At 42.2% G+C, this 23520-nt stretch overlaps 1 protein-coding gene across 5 annotated transcripts in view; it reads left to right on the top strand.

Annotated features, from left to right (window-relative positions):
- The window catches only part of CEP112 (centrosomal protein 112), a 153133-nt gene that overhangs the window by 95669 nt on the left and 33944 nt on the right, over positions 1 to 23520 (top strand). For 4 of the 5 annotated variants that reach the window (XM_063409467.1, XM_063409466.1, XM_063409465.1 and 1 more), the window contains exons 22-23: positions 13332 to 13394; positions 17073 to 17219. In XM_063409467.1, coding sequence (XP_063265537.1) covers positions 13332 to 13394; positions 17073 to 17219 — 210 coding nt within the window. Of the gene's footprint in view, positions 1 to 2238; positions 2861 to 13331; positions 13395 to 17072; positions 17220 to 23520 lie in introns of those variants that run through there. The other variant, XM_063409468.1, reaches the window with a different exon arrangement.

Genomic DNA, 23520 nt, shown 5'->3' with positions numbered 1-23520 from the left:
CAAAACTTGTTTTTGAAAATATTTTCTACCAAATCTTGTTACCTGGAAATTTAGGACAAAATGGGAGAAGAATTTGTTGTCTAAATTTTTTTTTTTTTGGTGCCAATTCTGTGAAGATTGCTTAAAAATCCAGTAGGAAGCTGAATTTCAAAGCTGAATTTCCCAGTTTAGGCGTGGAACTTGTGACTGGCCAGATTTTCTGAAGGTCAGTCCATTCTCAAGTGAGGGATCTCATTCCTCTGTGATCTGGGAATAATGACAATTTCTGTGCGGATTGCTTTGTGTCATTGTTAACGTGAGCATGAGGAAATACAAAAGAAATGATTCATACTTCAGTGAGAAGGAAAACAGAGCTGCAAATGGTGAAGAAGATCCAGGATTCCTCTGGCATTGCCCTCCCCATCCTCCTGCTGCCAGGGGGGTGAGAAGGAGAGTGAGGGGCAGAGACAGGGGAAGGAAGAATCTTCATTACAGACACACTGAACATTTCAATATTTGTTGGTGTTTGTAGACAGCTTTTTGATATTTAGGGACACATGATTTATTGAGGTCTTTAATTTTCTGTTGCTTAGAAGTCTCAGCTTTAAGGCTGGGATGTTGTTTATGGTGTTGTCAGTTCTGAGCACTCTCTTACACTTCAGGGTTCCTCAGGGTTGGTGTCTGTTGGACATTCCTGGGTCATTGTTAGGATTATGCACATTTTTCCCTGCTTTGCCCCTGTAAGACACTGATGTGTTTTCAGCATTTTCTGTACATTCCTGCTTGAGCTGACAGAAGTTTTAGGGTCATTTTTCTGCAAAGTGTTTCACCCTGTTAGGAAGGAATCCTTGCCTGGGAGGGCACAGAGGCACAGGGTGCTGCCCCTGCATCCCTGGCAGTGCCCCAGGCCAGGCTGGACAGGGCTGGGAGCACCCTGGGACAGTGAAAAGTGTCCCTGCCATGGCTGAGGTGGGACTGGATGAGCTTTGAGGTCTCCTCCAGCCCAGCCCATTCCATGCTTGTTGGATTTTGGGGAGCCCTGGAGCTGCTGAAGCTGCCTTGGGCAGGGCCAGGTGTGTTCCACAGGGGCAGGGGCTGTCCCCAGCCAGGTGCAGAGGGGTGCTCAGAGCTCGGAGCAGTTCCAGGTTTGCCAGGAACGGCTGAAGCAGGACACAGAGTCTGAGTGTGTGCAGATGTGGGGCTTGGCCGCCGCTGTTTGTAACGTTCTGTGGGATTTTCTTGGCAGAGGAAATGAGCGCTCAGCAAGCACGGCCCGAGCAGAGCAGTGGACAGGCTAACAATGCTCAAAGGAAGCAACCTTGGAACACTGAAAATATCCCATAAAAAAGCTCCTTTTGAGCAGCACACATGAGTAAACTGGAGTGGGAGAAGATGATGATGGTTTTTTTTCTCTTGAAATAATTTTCAACATTTAGCTTTTTATTGACTTCTATATTTAAATAGATATTTTGACTCATTCTGTTGAAGGTTTATGCAGGTTCCAGGAACATCTAATTCTCTTTCAGTGCTGCTTTTCTTGTGGAGAAGTAATTTACATTTTTGTGTATTGACTGTACTGAACACACACAATATTTGGTTACAGGACAAAGCTGTAGTCAAAAAAATTCCAAAAACGGGTTAAACACTTTATTTTTGGGGATGCAGTTGTTCTGATGAAAGGAAGCTGTGAAGTGTTTCCCTTTGGAGAGATGGGACACCAAGGTGGAACCTGGCCAGAGCCATGCAGATCCTGCTTGTAGACATTAATAATCCTGTTGTTAGTTGTGCTCTGAGATTTCTGGGATTTGAAACAAAATCTGATGTTTACAGTTTTTATCTGGTACAATCACTCCACCTGTACCTGGTGTGAAGTCCACATAAACTCAGATCCTCAGGGACCTTAAAGTTAAGGTCACTCTCTAAGTGACCACTTCCTTAATTAGGAATAATTATTTGATATAACAGTTTCATTGCAATATATTGTTTTTGTAATGGGACCCTTTTCAAAACTCTTCAGACATAGATGCATACTTATTTTCTGAGCAACCTCGTGTATACAATTTGCAAATAAGGTACTGATAATGTGCCCTAGGGAACATTTCAGTCCCTCCTCCAGCACCAGGCTCTGTGGTGGTGGATTAATTCCTCACCCAGCACAGCCCTAGAGAGCCCAGTTGGATGTCACTCCCTGGGCAGATTTTCTTGCTGCATATGTAGGAATATCTGTGATTCACAGTATCTGTTCTGGCACTGTTGCAGATGATGTCACTCTGTTCAGCACTGGCAAAGACATAGAAGATGAAGGGAAGGAATATGACATCTTCTGAGATGAAAGATACTCCAAGAGATTCTTGATTAAAAGTGTTGAGTTTCCCCTAAGCAGTTATTTCTGCTCCTAAAATACAACATCTCGTGCCTTCCATGAGTTCCCATTTCTGAGTCCTGTCTCTCCAGCTCTGCTTCTCCTCTGCCAACTCCACATTTCATTAACACCAGAAATGGTTCCATGGTTGTCCCTAAGACCTTGTGAGAGCTGCCTGCGATGGAACCTTTGATCTGACACCTTTCACTTCATTACCTTGGAGACTGAAGCCACACTTGCAGATAACTGTGTTTGTGGGAGCACTCAGAGGAGCTGTTTTCACCCTCCCTGCAGTGATTCCCTGGGTATTTACATGGGGGCAAATAGGTCAGCCCTAAAATGTGGACGTGTATTCCTCCCAAGTGTAATGATCTCATTAAATGGTGTCTAATTATCATGCAGACCTGTTTGTGTCCTTGCAGAATGCAGGCAGGATCCCTACCAGTTGTAGATGTGCCGTTTTTTTAAACTTGTTTTGAGTCTATTACATCAATTATTTAGCTTAGGCCCCAGCTATGAATAATTTAAAGAGCCTCCAATTCTTACCAAGGAAAGTTGGATGGTTCCCAAGTCTCTTAATTTTTTTTTCATTATAATCCAAGAACTATAGTCTCTGATATTATCTCCCTGTTCCACAGCAGTAATATTTTTATTGTTTTTGTTTTGGAGAGCCTGTGTACATTAAATTACACTTGGTTCTTGAATGTTTCTGACACAGCGATAGTGATTCACCAACGAATATTAATAAAAATGAATGTAGTACATTTGGCTTTGGTGGAGAAAATCTAGCAAAACCAGAAGTGTGGTGCCAAAAGATCAAGTAAAAGCAAAACATGATGCCAAAAGATCAAGTAAAAACAAAATATAATGCCAAAAGATCAAGAAGAAATGTAGTTCACAAAGAGGAAATATTTTTAATGTATATTAGCGCAAAAAATGCGGATTATTTAATCTGTCTTGATAGCACCTTTCAACAAATCCTTTTAAAACCAGTTTCCTCTGTAGTGTGTCCCTTTTTACACTGCTCCTGATTCCTCCAAAGAAAAAGCAGGATGATGGTGGACCAGGAACATGGTCACAGGAATTGCATCATCTCTCAGGGGAGCCATTTGGAAGAGTCTTCAATCAACACAGCCAAACATGAAGAAAAAGATGGTAGAATCATCCCAGGGATATTTCACTCAAATAAGACTAAACAGAATTTATGGCACTCTCCCTACTGGAGATGTTTCAAAGCAAGAGCTGCAGTTATTCACAGAGTTGCTCTGTTCCTATCTCCTAAAAAAAAAATAATAAAAACTCAGAAAATCCAGAAAAGAACAGGTCACATTTCTGCTCATCAGCTGTATTTATAAACCTGGTTCCAGAGTTAGGAGCCAGGAGAAGTTGGTATAATTGTCACTGTGGGTAAAAAAAAAATGTGCACCCATGAGCAACAGGCTCACTTTTTAATATTTTCATTGACATTGAAGGGAGATCAAGCACCTTTATTTGCATTCACAAACAGCACCACAGGGTTAAAAATGAAAATGATTGAAGCAATGCTGTTAAGAAATGAGAACCAGACAAGAGCTAAATGATAAATTATGACAAAATATGGAATTAAAAAGATGGCTTTCAGCAGGGCAAGGGCTGATATGATTAAAATTAGAGCTGGATCATGTGGCCCATCTTTCAGCACACATTACTCATGTCCTGTCACATCAGTTATAGCTGGGGAGTTGTTGGAGAAGTTTGCCCAGGTTTTTTAGGGTTTGGTGTGTTTTTAACCAACTGGTATCAGCCTAAAATAACTGCTGAAGAAGCATTCACAGGTGGAGGTTTTTTGAGGTTTCTGTCTCCTTTTTCTTTTTCAAGTGTGTGCCCAAACCACCCTCCCCGTTCTGCAGCACCTGGGCACACACTGCCTCTTCTCAGTCCCTCAACTTCCAGCTTTTATCCTTTGGAGTATTCATAAGATTCACAAAGTCGTGGGGATGGTGGATAAGGTGAATGCTGAGGTTTTGCCAGTGGCAGAACAACTGTTTTAATTATTTTTTCAATCGTTTCCCAAGCCTTTCTTCACTCTCCAAACAACCTGTAACACACCGACTTTATCTTGTTATACACAATTGCTTATTATTTCAGCTTTATTAAATATTTTTTAAAGTTGAATCATGACCCCATTCTCTCCCTTTTTTCCCAATAACTTAGAAAAGGCTGTAGGTCCAGTTTTGCCTAATTTACCACTTTTTTTTTTATCCTTACATTCCTGGGTACGTGATAGTATTTGGAAAACATTGGCTGTTTTCCAGTGTGGTGCTGACTGGAGTGTGAGATTACTGCTGGATTTGTTTTTATTTTAACAACTGAGCTATTTCATTTTTAGGTTTGTTCTGAGTTTTTGACTGAGGTGTGGGTTCCTGGCCAGGTGGGACAGGAAGGATTCCCTGCTCCTGGATCCCAGTCCCTGCAGCCACCACTGCTGGTTTCACTCTGGTTTTGGTTGTGCAAACAGTAACTGATGTTTGTTCCTAGGAATAAAAGTAGAAAATCCTCCTGTATCCACGAGCTCCACGTTCTTACTTTGCTTGGAAGTTTCTGGGGTGATGCACAAAGACTTTCCCGAGTCCTCCAGAGTCAGCACAAGCCACTGCAAAAGGTGCCCCATGGAACTTTCCATCACATCCCTGCTTAGGTCAGCACAATAAAAATAAAACAAACAGATTTCCAAATAGCTTTATTTAAAAAAATGCTCAGTGATCAAGACCAAACTAATGTAAAACATAATAATTGTGTATTTAAATACTGGCACGATTTGAAGACATTGTTTACACTCATTTGCTCTTTCTTCATATCATTATAATAGAGAAAAGCTGCAGGTGGCTTTTTTTTCTTTTTGGAGAAGGAGTGTTTGGGAAATAGGGAAGGGGTAGAACAACCTTATTAGTCCTTCAGAGTCATTAATATGAAGAAAGAGAAGTGCTCCAAAATGACTTGCTTACAGCTGCAGAACATGTCACAGAGTAAAACCCACCTTCATTAAATGGGTGAGAAAGAATTCTAATTGTTTTGAAGTTCTTATGATCAGGCTGCATGTGCTTCATTGTAACGTGATACTAAAGTGCCTCAATTATGATTTGTATATTTTGGTGCCAGAAGGGTTTTTTTCTTATGCTAAATTATTAAGTTCTGTCAGCTGCTGGGCTGTCATATAGAGATACAGTAAATCACATTATATTTTGTCATGGATTACACAGAGCAATAAATTTGGGAACAGAGATCAAAGTAGTTTCACAATCACATCTGAGTGTAGGAGGGGTGTTTAACTTGTAGAAAATCTGATTTAGGTGAAACTGTTGCAGTTCTTGTGTGAATTTGAAATGAAATTGAATGTTTGCTTGAAAATGAATAAGGTACAAATCCCCAAAAGAGTTCTCCTGTATTTAGTTCAGAGGAGTTAATTCTGACCTACAGCTGCAGGATGGAGAACAGATAAATAATTAAACATTGGGAATGTTAAGAGCCTTGCAATGCCTTATTTATGTTTTTAATTGCTTTGATGATGGAGCAATATATTCCATTTTCTTTTTAATTGGGCCTTTGCTGGACTTGGGAAGTTTCTCCTCTGCCCTGGCTCCGGGACGTTGTTGCTGTGTTGGGGAAGCTTTGTTGTATTTAAAACTACACAAAGTAATCCAGCATAATCTTGCTAAGGAGCACTGATGGCTTCAGATCACAGATTTATTGGGGGATTTGGTTGCATTTTCAGTGTCTGTCTTTCCAAATGTAGAAGCTTAGCTTTTGTTGGGCTCTTGTCTAATGATGTAACTTCAAACACTGAGTTAACTTCGTGATACCGAGTTAATTTAGTGATACCAAGTTAATTCAGGGGTTCAGAGTTTGTCCTTTGTTCCCACTTTTTCTTCTGTTAATTAGCAAAGATTCTGTCCTAAAATGATACATACATAGAATGTTTTTCTACTCATTGTCTTCTTAATAAATGCTTGTTCTTGCCACAAAGTTCAACTTAAAACAGCAGTACAGAATCTAAAAACTTCATTCTTATCCCTTTATAATTCTTTGAAGAGCCTTAAAGTCTCTCCTTGGCAAAAATCAAGGCATGTGAATTTAGCTGATAAATAATGCTGAAGTGTCTGGGTCTCAGAAATCTCCAGTTTCTGAAAGAATCATGTTTTGTAAAGCTCAGATTAAACAGTCTTTACCTGAGTCAAGTGGTGGATCAGTGTCACATCTGGGGCTGCTGCCTTCCGTGTGTGGAGGAAGTTTGAGCTGTGACTTGCAGAGATGTTCCCCAGCCTGTCCCCTCTGGGTTCTGCTGGGTGTCAGATGTGGGCACCAGAAACATCTGGGTCTGAGTGATTCTGGAAACTTCTTTATGTCAGAATAGAGGAGAGCCCAAACTCATGAAAAGCCTGCATTTCTCAGGGATGATGGCAGCTTGTCTAAGCTCAAATAATTCCTGTTGGGTGCATGTTTTCTGTGTTAAAGCTCTGAAAAAGAACATTCCAGCACTTTTGATACAATGTCTTAAACTCAGTTTAAATAACCATCTTTCTTTAGCTGGATGGGACAGAAGAAAAGCAGGAAATGTTAAAACGGGAATGTATTTGTGATTTAGGGACCCTAAAGTGGGCAGTGTTGCAGTCCCCCCATCTTCACCTCGTTTACTCCATCTTGTTGGAGTGTGGAGCTGGGCAAGAATCATGCCATAATATAAATATAAAACCTGCCCCCAAAGTTGGTGTGAGTAGGAGGAGAATGAGAAATCTCAAGCCCAGCTGCCCGGTGTGATGGGTGGCAGATGAGCAGCAGTGACATCTGCCATGATCATTCGAATCTCTTCATTTGCAGGAATCTCTGCCACCACAAAACCCCACACTGATTTCACCAGTGGTCATCTCTCAGATGACTGATGAGGATAAATCAAAGCAGAACCACCCATCTTGGCCTGGAATCCCAGCCCAGAGTTTATCACACCCAGCAATCTTTTGGCAAAATGTCCCAGAGCAGCTTCAGATTAAACCACAAATCTCTGCCAGCCCTTGAATTAGTGAATTTAGTGCCTGATGCACTAAACCAGAATTGTCTTCTCTAAAGGGTAGTTCAAGCATTAAACAATTGCAGGTGGCAAACCCAGGCTGTTAATCTGGTTTTAAATCCTTGTCTTGTATGCAAGACTTGTATTTTAGGCCAGTTTGTTTTAAATGACAGCAGTATTGACTGGAAATCAGCATTAGTGATGCTGGGGAATGTTTAGATAATTTAATATTCAGTAAATCCATTTAGATGAAGGTAATAATTGTGTCCTGGTGTAAGGCTGGTATAACTTGGGCATCAGCCACCCTGCAGCTGGAGTCCCACAGAAGACTTCCTGGGGGGGTTAAAAATGCCTGTATTTAATTCCTCTGCATAATTTCAGAATTATTAGAAATACTCTGTTGGTTTAAATGAGAAGTGTGGAATTTGGAGTTTTCCTAAGTCACAGTTTGCAGAAGCAGGTTCCCAGTGGGCCCCCATTAAATACAGAACTGAAATGTGCTGCAGAAAAGCAATTCTCAGTGCAGGTACTGTCAAAGTCATTTCTATTCATTCTTGGGTTTTTCCCAATGAAAAGTACTTCACACATGAATGAGAGGGTTTTTTTCTCCTAAAGATGTATGTTTAATGAAAAAAAAATTAAAAGGAAAAGATTTGTAGACCTCCAAAAGTGAAATGTAAAATAGAATATTAATAGGATTTTGGGATTTCTATCATTCATTTTCAAAACCCTTGAAGTGATTTGGTACTTGACTAATTATTCTGTTAGCATCATTTTGGATATTCAACTATTTTTAATGGCCTTTTGGGTGGTTCAGATTACATATTTGAACTGGTGTGCTATTTTCACTGCTGAACAGAGATCCAGCTTTCATTTTTGTCTGATTGGTGGGGAGAGCAGGAGAAAAAACAGGAGTTTGGTGTAGGAAGTCACCCACTGTCAGTGTTAGAGGCACATAAGGAAAATGCATGTTTCAGGCTTTGAGTCAAAATGGAATTTTTATGTACAATCAGATGAACTTTAAAGGTGATCTGCTGATCTCTGATCTTTAAACAGATATTGTACAGAGAGTTTTAACATACTTAATAACAAAGATTGCCACCATTAGCCATTCTGAAGGTCATTTTCTTCTGACATCTATCAAATTACACAATCTTGAATTTTGGTACAAAGCATAATGCTGTCAAACTTAAAATAGAAATATTCCAGAATGTGGAGTGGTGTGTTGTTTTTTGAGGTAAATGGGCCCCATTTACATTAGTTCTTTGATGTTAAATTCCTTGCTGCACATCAGAGAACAGTTGCTTCTTCCCTGGAGCAAGTTTTCTTTCTTCTTCTTCTTCCCTCACCCTTTGATTTTTTCCTCCTTTTTTTTCTTCTTCTTTTTTTTTTTTTTTTTTAAGTTTGCTTACACTTTTATCTAACTAATTATGGAGGATCAGCTTATGGATGGCCACTTTTAGCTAGTTGCAGGCATTTTGAAAAACTATTCTTTCATAGCTGCTACCCTAAACTGAAAAGTTCTTAAATCTGCTGCTTGTCTATCAGTGAATATGGTGTTGTGTGTGTGTGTGTATATATATAAAACTCTAATTATGAGAGCTGTTTCCAAAGCTGGAAGACAGAAAAACATGGAATTACTTAGGTTGGAAAAGACCTCTAAGGTCATTGAGTGCAACAATAAACCCAACACTGCCAAGCCCATCACCAAACCTTGATTTTTTGGGTTGGAAGGGATCTAAAATCTCATCCAGTGCCACCATGGGCAGGATTCTGAGCAGCTTCATTTTTGATAAATATCCAAAACTTCCCAAATGCCTCCATGGATGTTGCTGGAATTGTCCAGGTGGCTTCCAGCCCCAGAGTGCAGCTGGAGCAGCTGGACCTGGGAGCCACCTTGGGGCTCACGAGGGCGAGTGCTCCATGGAGTGGAACTGGAACTGGAGGTTCCCTGATACTCCTCATACCCTCAAAATAGTTTATAAACACTCAGCAATTAGGGTAGGACACGGTGTACTTTTGTGGTGTGATCCTGTCATAAATCCTGAGCTCTTTTACTGATGCTGTTCTCTTTCATGAAAGGAGAGAGTGAAAATGGGGCTGTGTGAGAAGAGCATCTGTTAATTCAGGCACCACATCTGGAGTGCTGAGAACTGTTTCAATTTTTACATGAAATGTTTTGTTGAATTCGATGCAACCACAATATGATGCTTTAAGGCTTGTTAAAGAATTAGAGTTGGCTTTTAAAACCAATTAACTGCAACAAGGACATAATCTTTTTAATGCAGAAGTCCTCTGTAATATAAAATAACTGCATGTAAAATTGTCATAATCAGATACTTTTAGCTAAAGTATGTATTAACTATGTGAAACTAAACAGGAGTTCTTTTTTGAATCACTGGAATTCCTCTGCAGCTTATCCAATTTAAACCTTTTTCATTATAAAAATGGATATTCCAATTGATATTTCTGACAAGCTTCTGCCAAGTGGGAATTTCAGCAGCCACCTCTTGCACACGGAAAACTGGTTTCAGACCATTAACTCTATTTGCAGTGCTGCCCATTGCTATAAAAAGAGCTTGACTTTAATGAACACTGGCTGACCCTCCAAATGTTCACCTTCCACTTGGATTCTTATTCATTATGTTTCTGAAATAGCACCTAACCTGAAAGGGAGGGAATGCCCTTAAAATAATTCAGAAACAGCTCGTGCTTCCTCCAGCAGCCAGTTGGAAAAGAAGGAGCCCAGGAAACTTCTGTGTGTGCAGCAGGCCAGTGTGAACCTTCTCCTTTATCAAGATAAATGTGATAGAAATCCCCCCTGATGTCCCCTGTACACAGCTCTGTGTGTATTTACTCATTCCTTAAAAGAAAAAAGAGTAAAAAGGCATTTTTTGTGTGTAGCAGTGCTGCCTCTGCCCCAGGGAAGGTGGTTTATGTCTCCCTTGGTTGCAAAGCAACAGACTGTATAAAGAGGTGCTAAATTAGTTTTAGTTGCAGGTTTTAAGAAAGGAGAAGCTTCATATTTCTGCAGTTAAAAGATGGCAGTGGAGAAGAGGGTGCCCAGGCAGCGCCGTGAGTTGGATCTTTTCAGTGCAGTAAATTGTGGTCTCTGCTCGTGTGGTTTGTGATGGTGCAAGAGCTGCTGGGTGTTACAGACCTCAGGGAGAGCTGAAATCAGCAGGAGCCACAGAATTATGGAATGGTTTGGGTTGGAAGATCACCTCATCCCACCCCTGCCATGGCAGGGACACCTTCCACTGCCCCAGGCTGCTCCAGCCCTGTCCAACCTGGCCTTGGGCACTGCCAGGGATCCAGGGCTGCTCTGGGAATCTGTGCCAGGGCCTGCCCACCCTGCCAGGGAACAATTCCTGCCCATTATCCCATCCAACCCTGCCCTCCATCACTGGGAAGCCATTCCCCCTTTTCCAATGGGAAAAGTCCCTCTCCAGCCTTCCTGTGAGACCCTTTAAGGTACTGGCAGGGACTGTCCATAGTTTTTATGCCACAGGTCCAATATAACCAGTTTTAGACAACCAGAGCCCATCTGGCTGTGCTTGTGCCATCTCCAGGGGAAGTTTTGGGAGCCCAGTACCTCTGAAATTCAGACCCCTCTAATGTTTGGGACTGAAAGAAAATGCAAGAATTTATGGTTTGTTGGTAAATGGGAGACAAAGCTTATAAATATTTTGCTCACTGGAAGTTGTTAAAGCCATTATAAAATAAAATGTTGCAATTCCTTTTAAGTAAACTGGTAGGATGTCCATTCTTTGCCTTTAGTTAGGAGTAAAACCCTGAAATTCAGAGTATCTTTCCTTTGGATCACCTCTGTCCTGTATCTCAGAGGTCAGCCCGATTCTACTCAGTGTGAACAAACAAATTCTAATTTGTTTATGGAGCTCGTGAGTGGTTCTTTATTATTTATTGGGGTTTCTTCTGTGGGTTCAGGAGGTTATAAAGCTGCTTCTATGAAAGATGAGGACTTTTACCCCAGGCAAGCTGAGCGAGAGCAGCTGTAACGTGATCTGTGCAATGCCTTGCTGACAAGTCCCTCTCCTTTTCTGGGACTAACAGTAATTTATGCTATTGCTGTAATTTATTTTTTACTTTTTTTTCTCTAAAGATAAACTGGCAGTTTCAGTCACTTTATGACATGCAGTGGTGGTAAAACATCATGTGAAACTAGGCTGCAGTACAATGGAACGAGTGTTAATGTGGGTCAGCCTGAGTACAAGGAGAAACAGAGCATGGACAGAGCTCCCTGGGATAACTGGGGCTGTGTCACCACTCCTTTTATTTATGCACCCCTACCATGGGCCCTTACAGTGTTTGTGGTTCACTTTTGAGTGATAAATGGAGAAAAAGTGAAATTTCATTTGTCTGGTGCTCCAGAATTCTTCTAGATGCTGATTCAAGCCAATGTGTTTTGCCATTATCTCTGTTTTATTACAAAACCAAATCTAATGTTATCTCAAAAATGATGCCCAAATTTGATAGCTGGTTTTGATAACTTTTTAATAGATTCCTTAGTACCAACAGCCAGATGGAGACATCCATACATTTCATAATTTTGGAATTTGAAGGGATTGAGGATCTGAAATTGCAATTTCATGTACAGTTTAGGATTACTTTGAACTGGCTGTAATATTCTTAGGCTGAGCTGCACCTCTCAGAGCCCGGATTGCCGAGGATGATTCCAGCCCTACCATGACGAGCCGCAAACGCTGCGCGGCTCTAAGCGCCTCGGTTTATAGCCCAGTAAAATCAATAAGACTCTTTGCCTGCCTGAAATCCCTGGTGTTTGCAGAAAGGGAGCCTGAGCTGGATGCACGCAGGGTTCAGAAGCTTTGGGGGCCCCTGTGGGGTTTTTTTGGTGCCCCCCAAAAGGGGCTGGCGTGAGGTTCGGGCGCTGGATGCGGCGCCGTAAAACTAAGGACGACAGATCAAAGGTTTGAGCAGGAGGTCAGATAGATTTTGAAAACTTAATCAGCTTAAATTTGCCTCAGAACTCAGCTGCGTGATATTCCATCCCCCTCTAAGAAAATGTTTGTCTTGTACACCTGTCCTCGAGTGTGAGAGCCAAGAAGACGAGAGCGCCGAGCAGTTCAGCTCAGGACAGCGTGGTGGGGCTGGGCTGGGCTGGTTTCTGCAAGGAAAATACAAATCAGGTTTCTCTCCTGAAATGAAATTGCGTTGGTTTTTTTTAAAATTAATATAACTATTATCAAATTATTTCTGAAATTAAATTATTTGTGGGGAAAAAAACCCCTTAAGAGATGTTTTTTCTTGGGGTTATAGAAATATTAGCTGAATTTGGATTCTGATATGACCAAGCAGCCTTGTTTTCAGTTTGGTTCATTCTTTAGCTTTGAGCTGTGAAAAAAAGATGCTGGGTTATGGAAAGAGCTATGTCCAAGCTGGTTCAGCTGCATCTTGGGTGCATTTTCAATGTAATCCCCACCTTCCCTAGGAAGGGATGAGCAATGGGACAAAGGAGAGTTGCAGACACAGAACTGAGAGGTGAAGCTGCATCCCCCATGTCACATTCCCTGGGACTTTCTCCTCATTTTTCCCCCTCTGTTCAGAAACAAATTCATCCCGATAAACTCATTTATGCGCATTGCCTCCTTCCCCTACCCCACACGCACACACACTCATTCTCTCCTTTCCCCCCCCCCTCATTTTAATCCGCAGAACCCTTTATGTTTTTCTAATAATTGGCAGCAGAGGTACAATTTCTCCCCTCTTTTAAGTGATGAATAGTTGGCCCGAGATCAAAGGGCAGCCCTGGCGGTTTTTTGGCCGCCGCAGAAGGGCGTCGGGGCTGGCGCGGGGCCGGCGCTCGGTGATAGGCATGTGGACGAGGTGCCAAGCCCAGGGCCCGGTGGCAAAGTGTCTGTGCACGTCCTGTGCCTGAGCTAACGGGGCTGTCCTTTGTGTGTGTTCCAGGCCAAAAGCCGGCTGAAGCAGACGAAGGAGGAGCTCAGCCAGAAGCTGGCCAAGTCCTCGCAGGTAGGTGGCCGGCAGGCAGGGGAGCGCAGGTGAACCTGTTCCACGTGGGAGCTTGGTGAAAAGTTGAGTTGCTTCTGGTGTTGGCAAGCACGAGAAGGTCATAGCCCGTTACCAAAGCAAACATCCTGCATCTTCTTGCTGATTTGAACTAAAAAACCACAGAGCATTAAGCTGGAAAATACAGGTGGGGGTTTTTTTGAGTTCTGAATTTCATCTTTTTCATCTCCATCGTCATCTCCTGAGGACTCCAGAGGACCAAATCCTCCTTCAGCCAGTGGGAAGGAAGGTGAGGTGCTCCATCAGCCAGCCCATCTCACAGAATCAGTTGCACAGCCAGGACTTGCATTTCATGTTAAAGGCAGTGTCACCCGAGATTTCTTCATCTTTATCATTGATCCCCCCACCAGTTCTGCGTTTCTGCCCAAAACAGCAGCTTGAGGAATGTCAGTGTCCTGCAGGCAGACTGGTTTTGACTTGAGTTTTTGGTCTTCAGAGAACTCAAAAGATGAAAATGAGTGTTGAATTTACATATATACTTAAAAATGGTAAAGCTGGATGGTTTTTACATACTTCAGCTTTCAGTTTGACTGACAGGTAGTACTGAAGTGTGAGAAATGATGGAGATGCAACCAGAAGGTGAGCTTTTCATAACAGGAAAATTGCCACAGGATTTGTGTGGAGGTGTCATTCTCCTCATTGCTCCCAGCCAGCAGAATGTCTGCCTTGCACTGCAAAGTGTGTTTGCACCAATAGTCCAATAAAAGTCTTTAAAAATCAACAAAAACACTACAAAGAAGGGTTTAGCAGCCTCTAAACTAGAAAGAAGTGATCAGTGAGACAATAACAACAAATTACAAATTTTACTCTTTTACCAACACTTCAAAATATTTAAAATTTGATTTCAGCTTTTCAGTTCCCTTGAGTCTTATTCTCTGTAACACTCTTCCAAAATTGTGACTTCAGTTGCTTTGGTGACATTTATTGGCTGTCAGTTTTTCACACTGCTTTATCAGAATCATTGTTAAATATGTCTTATATTCCATTTCTAAAATCTAGCCTGTATTTTTACACATTTATTTGCAGAGAGAGCTTGTAGAATCTCCATCCTTGGAGATACTTAAAAACTGACTGGGCTGATCCTGAGCAAGCAGCTCTGGGTGAATCTTCTCTAAACTGATCCATTCCAGCCTCACCAGTTCCATGATTCTGTGGTAAATCAGAGAGAATATTCTCTTTCCTAATTACCTTTCCAGTAATTTTAAATCAATAATTTAATAAATTTTGAGAGCTTTATTTATAAAGAAAGAAAGACACAGCAAAAAAAACACCTTCTTATTTTTTTAATATTTCCATCTGAACCTGAAAACGAGGAAATGGTTAAAGCTGACAAAGTAACATTTAATTCATATCAGACCTGAAGGAAGAGATCCCTTCCACTGCTACCTGTATTTTACCTTTTGTCATTGTCACCCACATGTGAGTGGAGTCAAGGCAGCCTCTCCATGCCAGACACAATCCAATGTCAACACAAAAATGGTTCCTGGTCCATTTGTTAAAGACAGTTGGAATAATTGAGCCATTTCTGAATTTTTAAGCAAGGGATGAGGGAAATTGCTTTAATTGTTGCAGCAGGAACATGTAGGTAGTGTAGGGCAAGGTAAGAACTCTTTAACCTAAATGTCATAATAAATTTTGTCAGACTGACATTTATTGGCCTGCAGAACAGTCTCAAGATTTGGGGACATGTTTTGTATTATTAAGGTGGCTTTGCTGTAGCTGGGACATTTTACTGGGGAGAGCTGGACCCGATTCCTCAGCACTTTCTGGGGCAGACACAACACATCCATCATCTGTCAGGGCTGTTTGGCTCAATAAAACAGCTTCACCCTGATGTCTGAATATCTTTACTTGTGTGGATTTAAATCAAATCCCCCAAGTTACTTGGACATGGTTGGGTTTGGGGTTTTTTTTGTAGCTCACTGTTAATAATTGGTTGATCTCAACTTTTCTTGTGGTCGCCTTGCTGACAACATCTGTCCAATCTTACTCTCTGTGGCCTCTGGAACATTCACTTTTAACACCCACACAGAGAAGATATTTCAAGAAATTTCCTCTGAAGTTTATACAGAGTAAATAGAAATTTTTGCTCAGAAAAGCACTGCACAAAGCAGATCTTTCTTCATCAATTCCTGCTGAAATTTCCTTGCCTGCATTTCAGAACTTCTGTGCTAGACCAGAGTCTCAGCCCAGTAAAAGCTTAAAATCTCAGGTTTGTGTTATACTGAGGAGTTTGCTACTTTGTTTTCTTCTTTAAAATGACAGAACAGGACATGCTCAAGGTGCTGTAGTTCTGCAGGGGTTCAAGTTGTTAATTTATATGATCCATTGCTTTCTTTTGCTTTATCCTGTACGTTACACACCTGGTAAAACCTCATTTTTGTAAATTATCTGTCTTCTAAACAATTACCTGAACTGCAAAGCCAGAGACTCTGCTTAATCCTGGCTAAAGAGTTGCACCCTATCCAGATAATCTCTAAATTTTGGCATATTGGTCTCAAAATCCCTTCCTTTTGATGGGTATTATCTTTTGAAATAAATTTTTTTTAGAAAAGCAATACAGAAATACAAAGGTAGGTTTTACGCATAATCTGTGTTACTTCCTGGGCTTTTCAGGTAGGTAAAGAGAAGTAAATTTATTAAAGGGTTTTAATCAAGCTTTTTTCCCCTTTCCCAGTGGTTTTAGTACCTTCATTTCTAGCACAGTTCTTCTTACACTAGTCCTGGCCTATTATTATAGGTTTATAAACTTTTTTTTTCCCTAAATAACCATGTAATTAATATAGAAAAAAGTATCTCTGCCCGTGAGGAGGCCTGGTAGAGTCTAAGCACTCTGGTAGTCTCTCCCTGAACTGCCTGTGTGCTCAAATGCTTTTAGAATTATTCTATAATATGCTGCTACAGCAGCTTAACCTTAAGCTTGAATATATACATTAAAGTCAGTGACTCTCCCACATGTTTAAGCGCTTTGCTGGGTGATGACATGTCAGTATAAAATTCTGTAAATATGCCTAAAGGATCAGGGTTAGTTATGACTTTCCCCAGTGATGAAAAAGGTAAAACAAATACAATTCAACAAATGACAAGTGAATCACCTCAAAGGTCTAGGTGAAGGTCCTGGATGTGGAGTCACTGTATTGCTCAGCAAAATCTGCTCCTTTCAGCAGCTCAGAAATTTCACTGTCAGGTTTCAATTTCAGTCCAGAGTGTGAATGTGGGTTTTTTTTCCTCTCAGCAGTATCAAGCTGTAAAATATCCCCCTGGAAAAGGAGCAGCAGCATCCCAATGTAAACCCTCACTCCCGCCTTCAGAGCGGTGCAAGACGGGGAACAGGCTCCAGTTTGAAGATCACAGATGTGCTTTGTTGTCATGAGTAAATATTTTGGAATGCCACAGTGGAAAACACTTCCAAATAGTTTGTGTTCAGCGATTCTTGTCATTTACAGCCTTGCTCTATTCCTTTTCTCTGCATGGATTTCCATGCCCTGCCAGTGTGCAGTGAGCTAATTTCAAACATCCAGCTCGCACAGCAGAGCTTGCCAGTGCCATGTTTATATAAAAAACCATGCAAAATTCATGTCTTTTATTGAGGGGAGCTTTAACGTGCTGCTTTCTTTTCAGGAGATAGCTGAGCTGAAGACAACCATTTCCTTCCTGACAGAGAACAGCCAGCAGCAGCTTGAGGCGCAGGAGCAGCTCCAGGAAGTTGCACAGAAGTTGGAAGCTGAGAAGCAGCAGCTGAAGATAGACAATGACAGAACAGTCAAGGTAATCTGGGGATTTCAGTGGCTGCTGCTGCTGCCTGGGCAAGGGTAATTAAAAGTTCTGAATGCAGGGATGGGTCCTGTTCACACAGAGCTCACCCAGACATCCCCAGCCCTTGCCTTTGATGGAGCTGATGACTCAGGCTCCCTTTCCTCTGGCTGATCCTGTGCCTGCATAAAACGCCTGCATTTGGCAAATCTAATCCATCCACGTCAGTCAAATACTTGAATCTTTCCTGTTCTCTTTCCTTTTGTATTTGCCCTGATGTTTTAGTGTATTTTCAGCATCTTTGTGCTGTGCCTTGAGGGGCTGAAAGAGAGGAAGGGTGAAAAACAGGAGAGTGAGGCAGCAGCAGCTCTGCAGCCTGGTGTTCACAAACCTTCCCAACTTCCATGTCTAAGGCTGCATTAAGGGAAAGTTTGTCCTTAGTTTCCACAAGCAAAGTCTGTGCTGACTGTTAAAGGAATAAAGTATTTATCTGTAGTTTTATATATTTTTTTAATACAGATGTATACATATTTTGTTTTATAAATATTATGCATCAGAATTCCATTCTTTGGTCTTTATCGTTTTAACTATAAAAGTATTGGCTCTAATCTGTTATGCAGACAGAATAACCTACCACAGTTATTTTATCACCAGGCTCTGCAAATAGAACACAGGTAAATCACATTATTTTCAGGTACAGGTGAATTTTTACCACTTAGGAATGTGGACTGGTTGTAGTTCACTTTTCCAGTGGCCACCAAGATCTGCAGAAACCCCAGTGGACAGTGGAATCATCTCCCAGTCAGAAATGCACTGTAATTCAAGTTATCATGGTGCCTTCTTGAATTATATGGTTTAGACTCTTAAGCAGCATTTTTCTTCTGGTGCAAACTCCACTCTTGAATTTCTGGATTCTCTTAAATTACACTCAATGGAATAATTCAGCTGTTGGCAACATCAATTTTTGAGCACTAATTACTGTAGGTGGTATGAAACCCTTCTGTATGTAAATCTATTATAAAGTTCATTTTGGTGTTATTACCTCACAGTGTAATGAAATCCTTAAAAACCACAGAGAAATTCTGCACAGGATTTCTGAGCAGTGTCCCAGGGATTTTTTAGCACTGGTGCTGGGAGTTTTAAAAGACTTTGTCAGCTTGGAGAAGAAATTGGAGGAGCTGTTTTGCTTGGAGTTCTTGAATTTTGTTTAATATCATTAATACTGTACTTAAAAAAAAAAAAATCTTCCTTTGAAACCACTGATTTAATGGAAATTTACTGAAATCCAGATACCCAAGCAGAAAATTCCTAGGAAGCTAAAATGCTGTGTATACTTCTGGAAACAGAAAAAGGTGGTTTTAATATTTGATCACTTCTTATTTTTAAGAACCACACATATTTCTAGGCAAGCATATGCAGAAATACTTTGCTTTTTATTATCCTGGGGCAAAAAAAAAGAAGCCAAAAAAGGGTTTTGGTGAAAATGGAATCCTGGATGTCCTGGAGATGGGGAACAACATCTAACCTAGGGTAAGCTGAAGACCTTGAGGGATGATTAAAGAAACATTCTACAAACAAAGCAATTCTTAATATAATGTAAGCCTTTGAGGAGACTCAGTGTAGTAAAAGCTATTGAAAATACTATCATTAAAAAACAGCTTTACTAAATATAACATTGATTTAAACTAACATTGAGGAACAGATTGCAATTTCCTCTATTGGTATTGGGTGGCTTCCTGTAGGACCTTCCAATTATTATTTCCTTTCAAAGGGAGAAATACATTTTTTACAGAAACCAACTGGCTCTCAGAGAAGTTTTGGATTTAGGCAGTAAAGTGATATCCAGATGTGGATGCCATAATACATGATATTGATGTTAATTCAAATTCCTGACTCTCTTTGCTAGTAAAAGATTTCTGATTTGTTATTATTGCACAATTGCATCCATCTCCTTCAACTCAATATTTTTTAAGGTAGCATCTTAAATATTAGTCAAAAAGAATAAATGAAACTTTCAAGAACGGTTTTCTTCTTTTGACAAGCTAAAAGCTGGGGCTGAGGGGACAGGGAGCAGAGCCCAGGGACACTGAGCTGGGGCTGAGGGGACAGGGAGCCCAGGGACAGAGCTGGGGCTGAGGGGACAGGGAGCCCAGGGACACTGAGCTGGGGCTGAGGGGACAGGGAGCAGAGCCCAGGGACACTGAGCTGGGGCTGAGGGGACAAGGAGCAGAGCCCAGGGACACTGAGCTGGGGCTGAGGGGACAGGGAGCCCAGGGACACTGAGCTGGGGCTGAGGGGACAGGGAGCAGAGCACGGGGACACTGAGCTGGGGCTGAGGGGACAGGGAGCCCAGGGACACAGAGCTGGGGCTGGGGGGACAGGGAGCCCAGGGACACTGAGCTGGGGCTGAGGGGACAGGGAGCCCAGGGACACTGAGCTGGGGCTGAGGGGACAGGGAGCCCAGGGACACTGAGCTGGGGCTGAGGGGACAGGGAGCAGAGCACAGGGACACTGAGCTGGGGCTGAGGGGACAGGGAGCAGAGCCCAGGGACACTGAGCTGGGGCTGAGGGGACAGGGAGCAGAGCACAGGGACACTGAGCTGGGGCTGAGGGGACAGGGAGCAGAGCCCAGGGACACTGAGCTGGGGCTGAGGGGACAGGGAGCAGAGCACGGGGACATTGAGCTGGGGCTGGGGGGACAGGGAGCCCAGGGACACTGAGCTGGGGCTGAGGGGACAGGGAGCCCAGGGACACTGAGCTGGGGCTGGGGGGACAGGGAGCAGAGCACGGGGACACTGAGCTGGGGCTGAGGGGACAAGGAGCAGAGCCCAGGGACACTGAGCTGGGGCTGAGGGGACAAGGAGCAGAGCCCAGGGACACTGAGCTGGGGCTGAGGGGACAGGGAGCAGAGCCCAGGGACACTGAGCTGGGGCTGAGGGGACAGGGAGCAGAGCACGGGGACACTGAGCTGGGGCTGAGGGGACAGGGAGCAGAGCCCAGGGACACTGAGCTGGGGCTGAGGGGACAAGGAGCAGAGCACGGGGACACTGAGCTGGGGCTGGGGGGACAGGGAGCAGAGCACGGGGACATTGAGCTGGGGCTGAGGGGACAGGGAGCAGAGCCCAGGGACACTGAGCTGGGGCTGAGGGGACAAGGAGCAGAGCACGGGGACACTGAGCTGGGGCTGGGGGGACAGGGAGCAGAGCACGGGGACATTGAGCTGGGGCTGAGGGGACAAGGAGCAGAGCACGGGGACATTGAGCTGGGGCTGGGGGGACAGGGAGCAGAGCTCCCCTGGTCTGTGCCTCAGCTGGAGCAGGGCTGTGTTAATGCCCAGCAGATGTTTGGAAAATCTGCCTGAAGTGCCATGTCTGGTGCCCCTTTGTGATGCTTCAGGCTGGGATTGCAGCTCCCCAGTAAAGGAGAACTGGGAATGTCTCTGCAGGATCTTCCCTGGCCACTGAAGTGTGGGATAAACTAATTTTTTAATTAGTTTCTTGCATCCTTGTAGTGATCTGCCCACAGCAGCCTGGAGCTTGATCATTCCAATGGCCAGAGCGTTTACCAAACTCCTCTGCTGCTTTTGGTTACTGGACTGGGCAGAACTAGAAGTTGGTGGCATCATGAAGATACCTTGAGGTTATTTATGAAATCCCAGCCTGGGCTGTTTAGGCTTAGTTGTTTAGTTTTTTATGAGATCCTTTTGGATCCCGGGATTGAAAGTGCAAAATGTTTCCTGGGATTGGAACTGCAAAACATGTTCAGAGCATTTTAATGCTGAAGTTGATGGCCAAGTGGGGACTCCACATCAAAAAGTAGATTCTGGAAAGAAATGGATGATGGAGAGCATACAGTGACAAACCCACAACAGAAAAGGGGCAAAATGATGCTTTTTTTTGCCAGATGAACCACAATTGTTGTTTGATTCCTGTTACAGATTCTAGGATTCTGTTAAATCCCTGAATTAACACCAAAATTTCGTTAGCAAAGCATGGTTGGAAGATGACATATTTCAACACTCTGTATGTCAGCCAGCTTATGATCAGATTAATTCTGTTAATAAATAAGACTTAAAAGATTTCTAGGAAAGAATGGCCTATAATAATGTTCCCCTTCATGTGAAAAATTTTGAAACAGTTGTTTTTCTTTGTTATGTTTAAAAATGTTGAGAGGGGGGAAAAAAGTCAAAGTGTTTTATAGCCAGAGCAGAACAAAGGGAAATATTTTGGGGTTTAAATTGTCTGGGCCTTTGTGGGCATGGAGTATTCCTGACATCCTATATTTGTTAAATGCTGCTGCATCTTGGAGCCAAAGGATCTTTTCGTCTGTAAAGTACTGAGGGTTTTATCAACACAGTGAATTTCCTCTGTGCAACTATAAAAAATAACAGTATCTCTATCAAAAAACCTGTGTTTTAAAAACTTTGATGCACAAGCTAATTTTGCTTGCAGTTTTATTTCATCATCAGCCCTGTTTATTAGCAAATTCCTCTGGTAACTACGAATAATATTTTTTATTAAAAGGAAAAGCACATTAGGTCTCTGGGAACATTAACTGAGTGACTGCTGCCCTGCAGAGGTATTTAGTTTTTTGTCCTCAAAACACCTTTTGGAACACCAGCATTGCACACTGCCAAAGCCAGGGTTGGAGTTGGTAAGAAATAAATAATTGTAGTTTATTGGTTTAAAAATCCCAAGCAGAGGTAAATCTAAGTGGTTTAAATGCCCTTAATTACTTCTTATTAAGGGAGGAGAGGCATCTGAGAGCACCCAACCTGAGCTGCCCTGATGTGGAAAAGAGGCATTTTTAGTCCTGTTTTAGAAGGGAGACAGAGGAGGGCAAAGCCTTGGCTTTACCCAAGGTTTGTGGCAGAAGTGGAAATGAAGGCTGTGGTTCAGAGGGCTGTGACCTTGTGTAAATGATAGCACAGAGGACATTTATTAGGGGGAAAACCCCCTGAAAGCTTAGTATAAACTCTAAATGACAATCTAAAACTTAGGGTAAAGACATATATTGTGTCAAGGGCTTTTTTTTAAGGGAGTCTAGATTTGCTTTATTCCTCAGGATACACTGAGGTGGCAGAATTAACCCTACAACCTCAACCACTAGCTCAGAACAAACTTTGTCAGCAGACCCACATGATGGATAAGATTTTTTGAAGTGTTTCGTTGCATTTTCTTGGATGAAGGGGTTTTTTTGTTGGGTTTTTTTTTTTTTTGAGCCAGCAATGCCTTTAAAAAGGAGGTCAGCATTTCACTGTTGGCTCTGGCTGGTGTCTTGTAAGACATCTGGTGAGAACGTGCCCCGCTGTTGGTGGTGGCTCTGTGGCCACAGCCGTGCCAGAAGCTGTCAGTCACCGCAGAGCCCGGGAGATGTGCGTGTCACAAAGTTCTCCAGAGGGACCCCAAATCCTTCTAATTGCCTTTGTGCCTAAACATTACCATGATAAACCATTTGGCATGGTGAGAGAAAGACTTGTAAGGGACCATCTCGATGTTAAATACATGGAGTGCTTTTTCATGGATCTTTATGTCTTTGTCACTGACTTTAGCCTGTAATAACACTCATAACTCTGTCTTTTATTAGCAGGGAATTACAGGGCACCAGCACTGGTGCTTTAGCATTGGACAGCAAACCTTAAAATTTCCCAGGCAAATGACTTTATCTTGCTCATAACTTCCTATATTCTGTTTGATCAGAAGAGGAAGTCATGTCTTCCAAAAGAATAGGTAAATTAAATCTGCAGGTCTTTTATGGCTTTGGTTTCTGTTTCATGGGGTCCAAACTCTGAGGGATCTGTTTTTCAGTCTTTGTTGATGTAAATTGTAGTTTCACTCTAATTCTGTCTGTTGGAGAAATGAGGATTCTTCTCTGTCTCGTGATTCATTACCTGGTTTATCTTTAACAGCCTGTATTGACACATTCATTATAAATTAAAATAAGCTGACTTTCATGTTAAGCTTAGATACTTATTGATCACACCTGAAATTCTGATTTTAAAAAACTCTTCCTTTCAAAACCATCTCTCTTCTTCTTTTGCCACAGAAATTATTTCATTGTCTGAAGCATAGTACCTTCTCTTCAGAATTACAGGGTTTCAGATGTTTGGCCAGCCAGGCAATCCGAGTGGCTGAGCATCTGTAAGTACTTTATAATATCTTTGACATGCTTTGTGAGACAAAGAATTGAGTCATCTTGTTTTTTCCTGCAGCAAACTTTGCACTCTGGTATTTTTCTTGACTTTTCATGTCTCAACACATTGAAGAACTTACCATGGCCAACAGCAAAATCAGACTTACAGGTTTTATAAAAGACT

Source organism: Prinia subflava, chromosome 12 (assembly GCF_021018805.1).
Source record: "Prinia subflava isolate CZ2003 ecotype Zambia chromosome 12, Cam_Psub_1.2, whole genome shotgun sequence".
Taxonomy (NCBI): Eukaryota; Metazoa; Chordata; class Aves; order Passeriformes; family Cisticolidae; genus Prinia; species Prinia subflava.
This window is presented reverse-complemented; position numbering and strand designations above follow the sequence as displayed.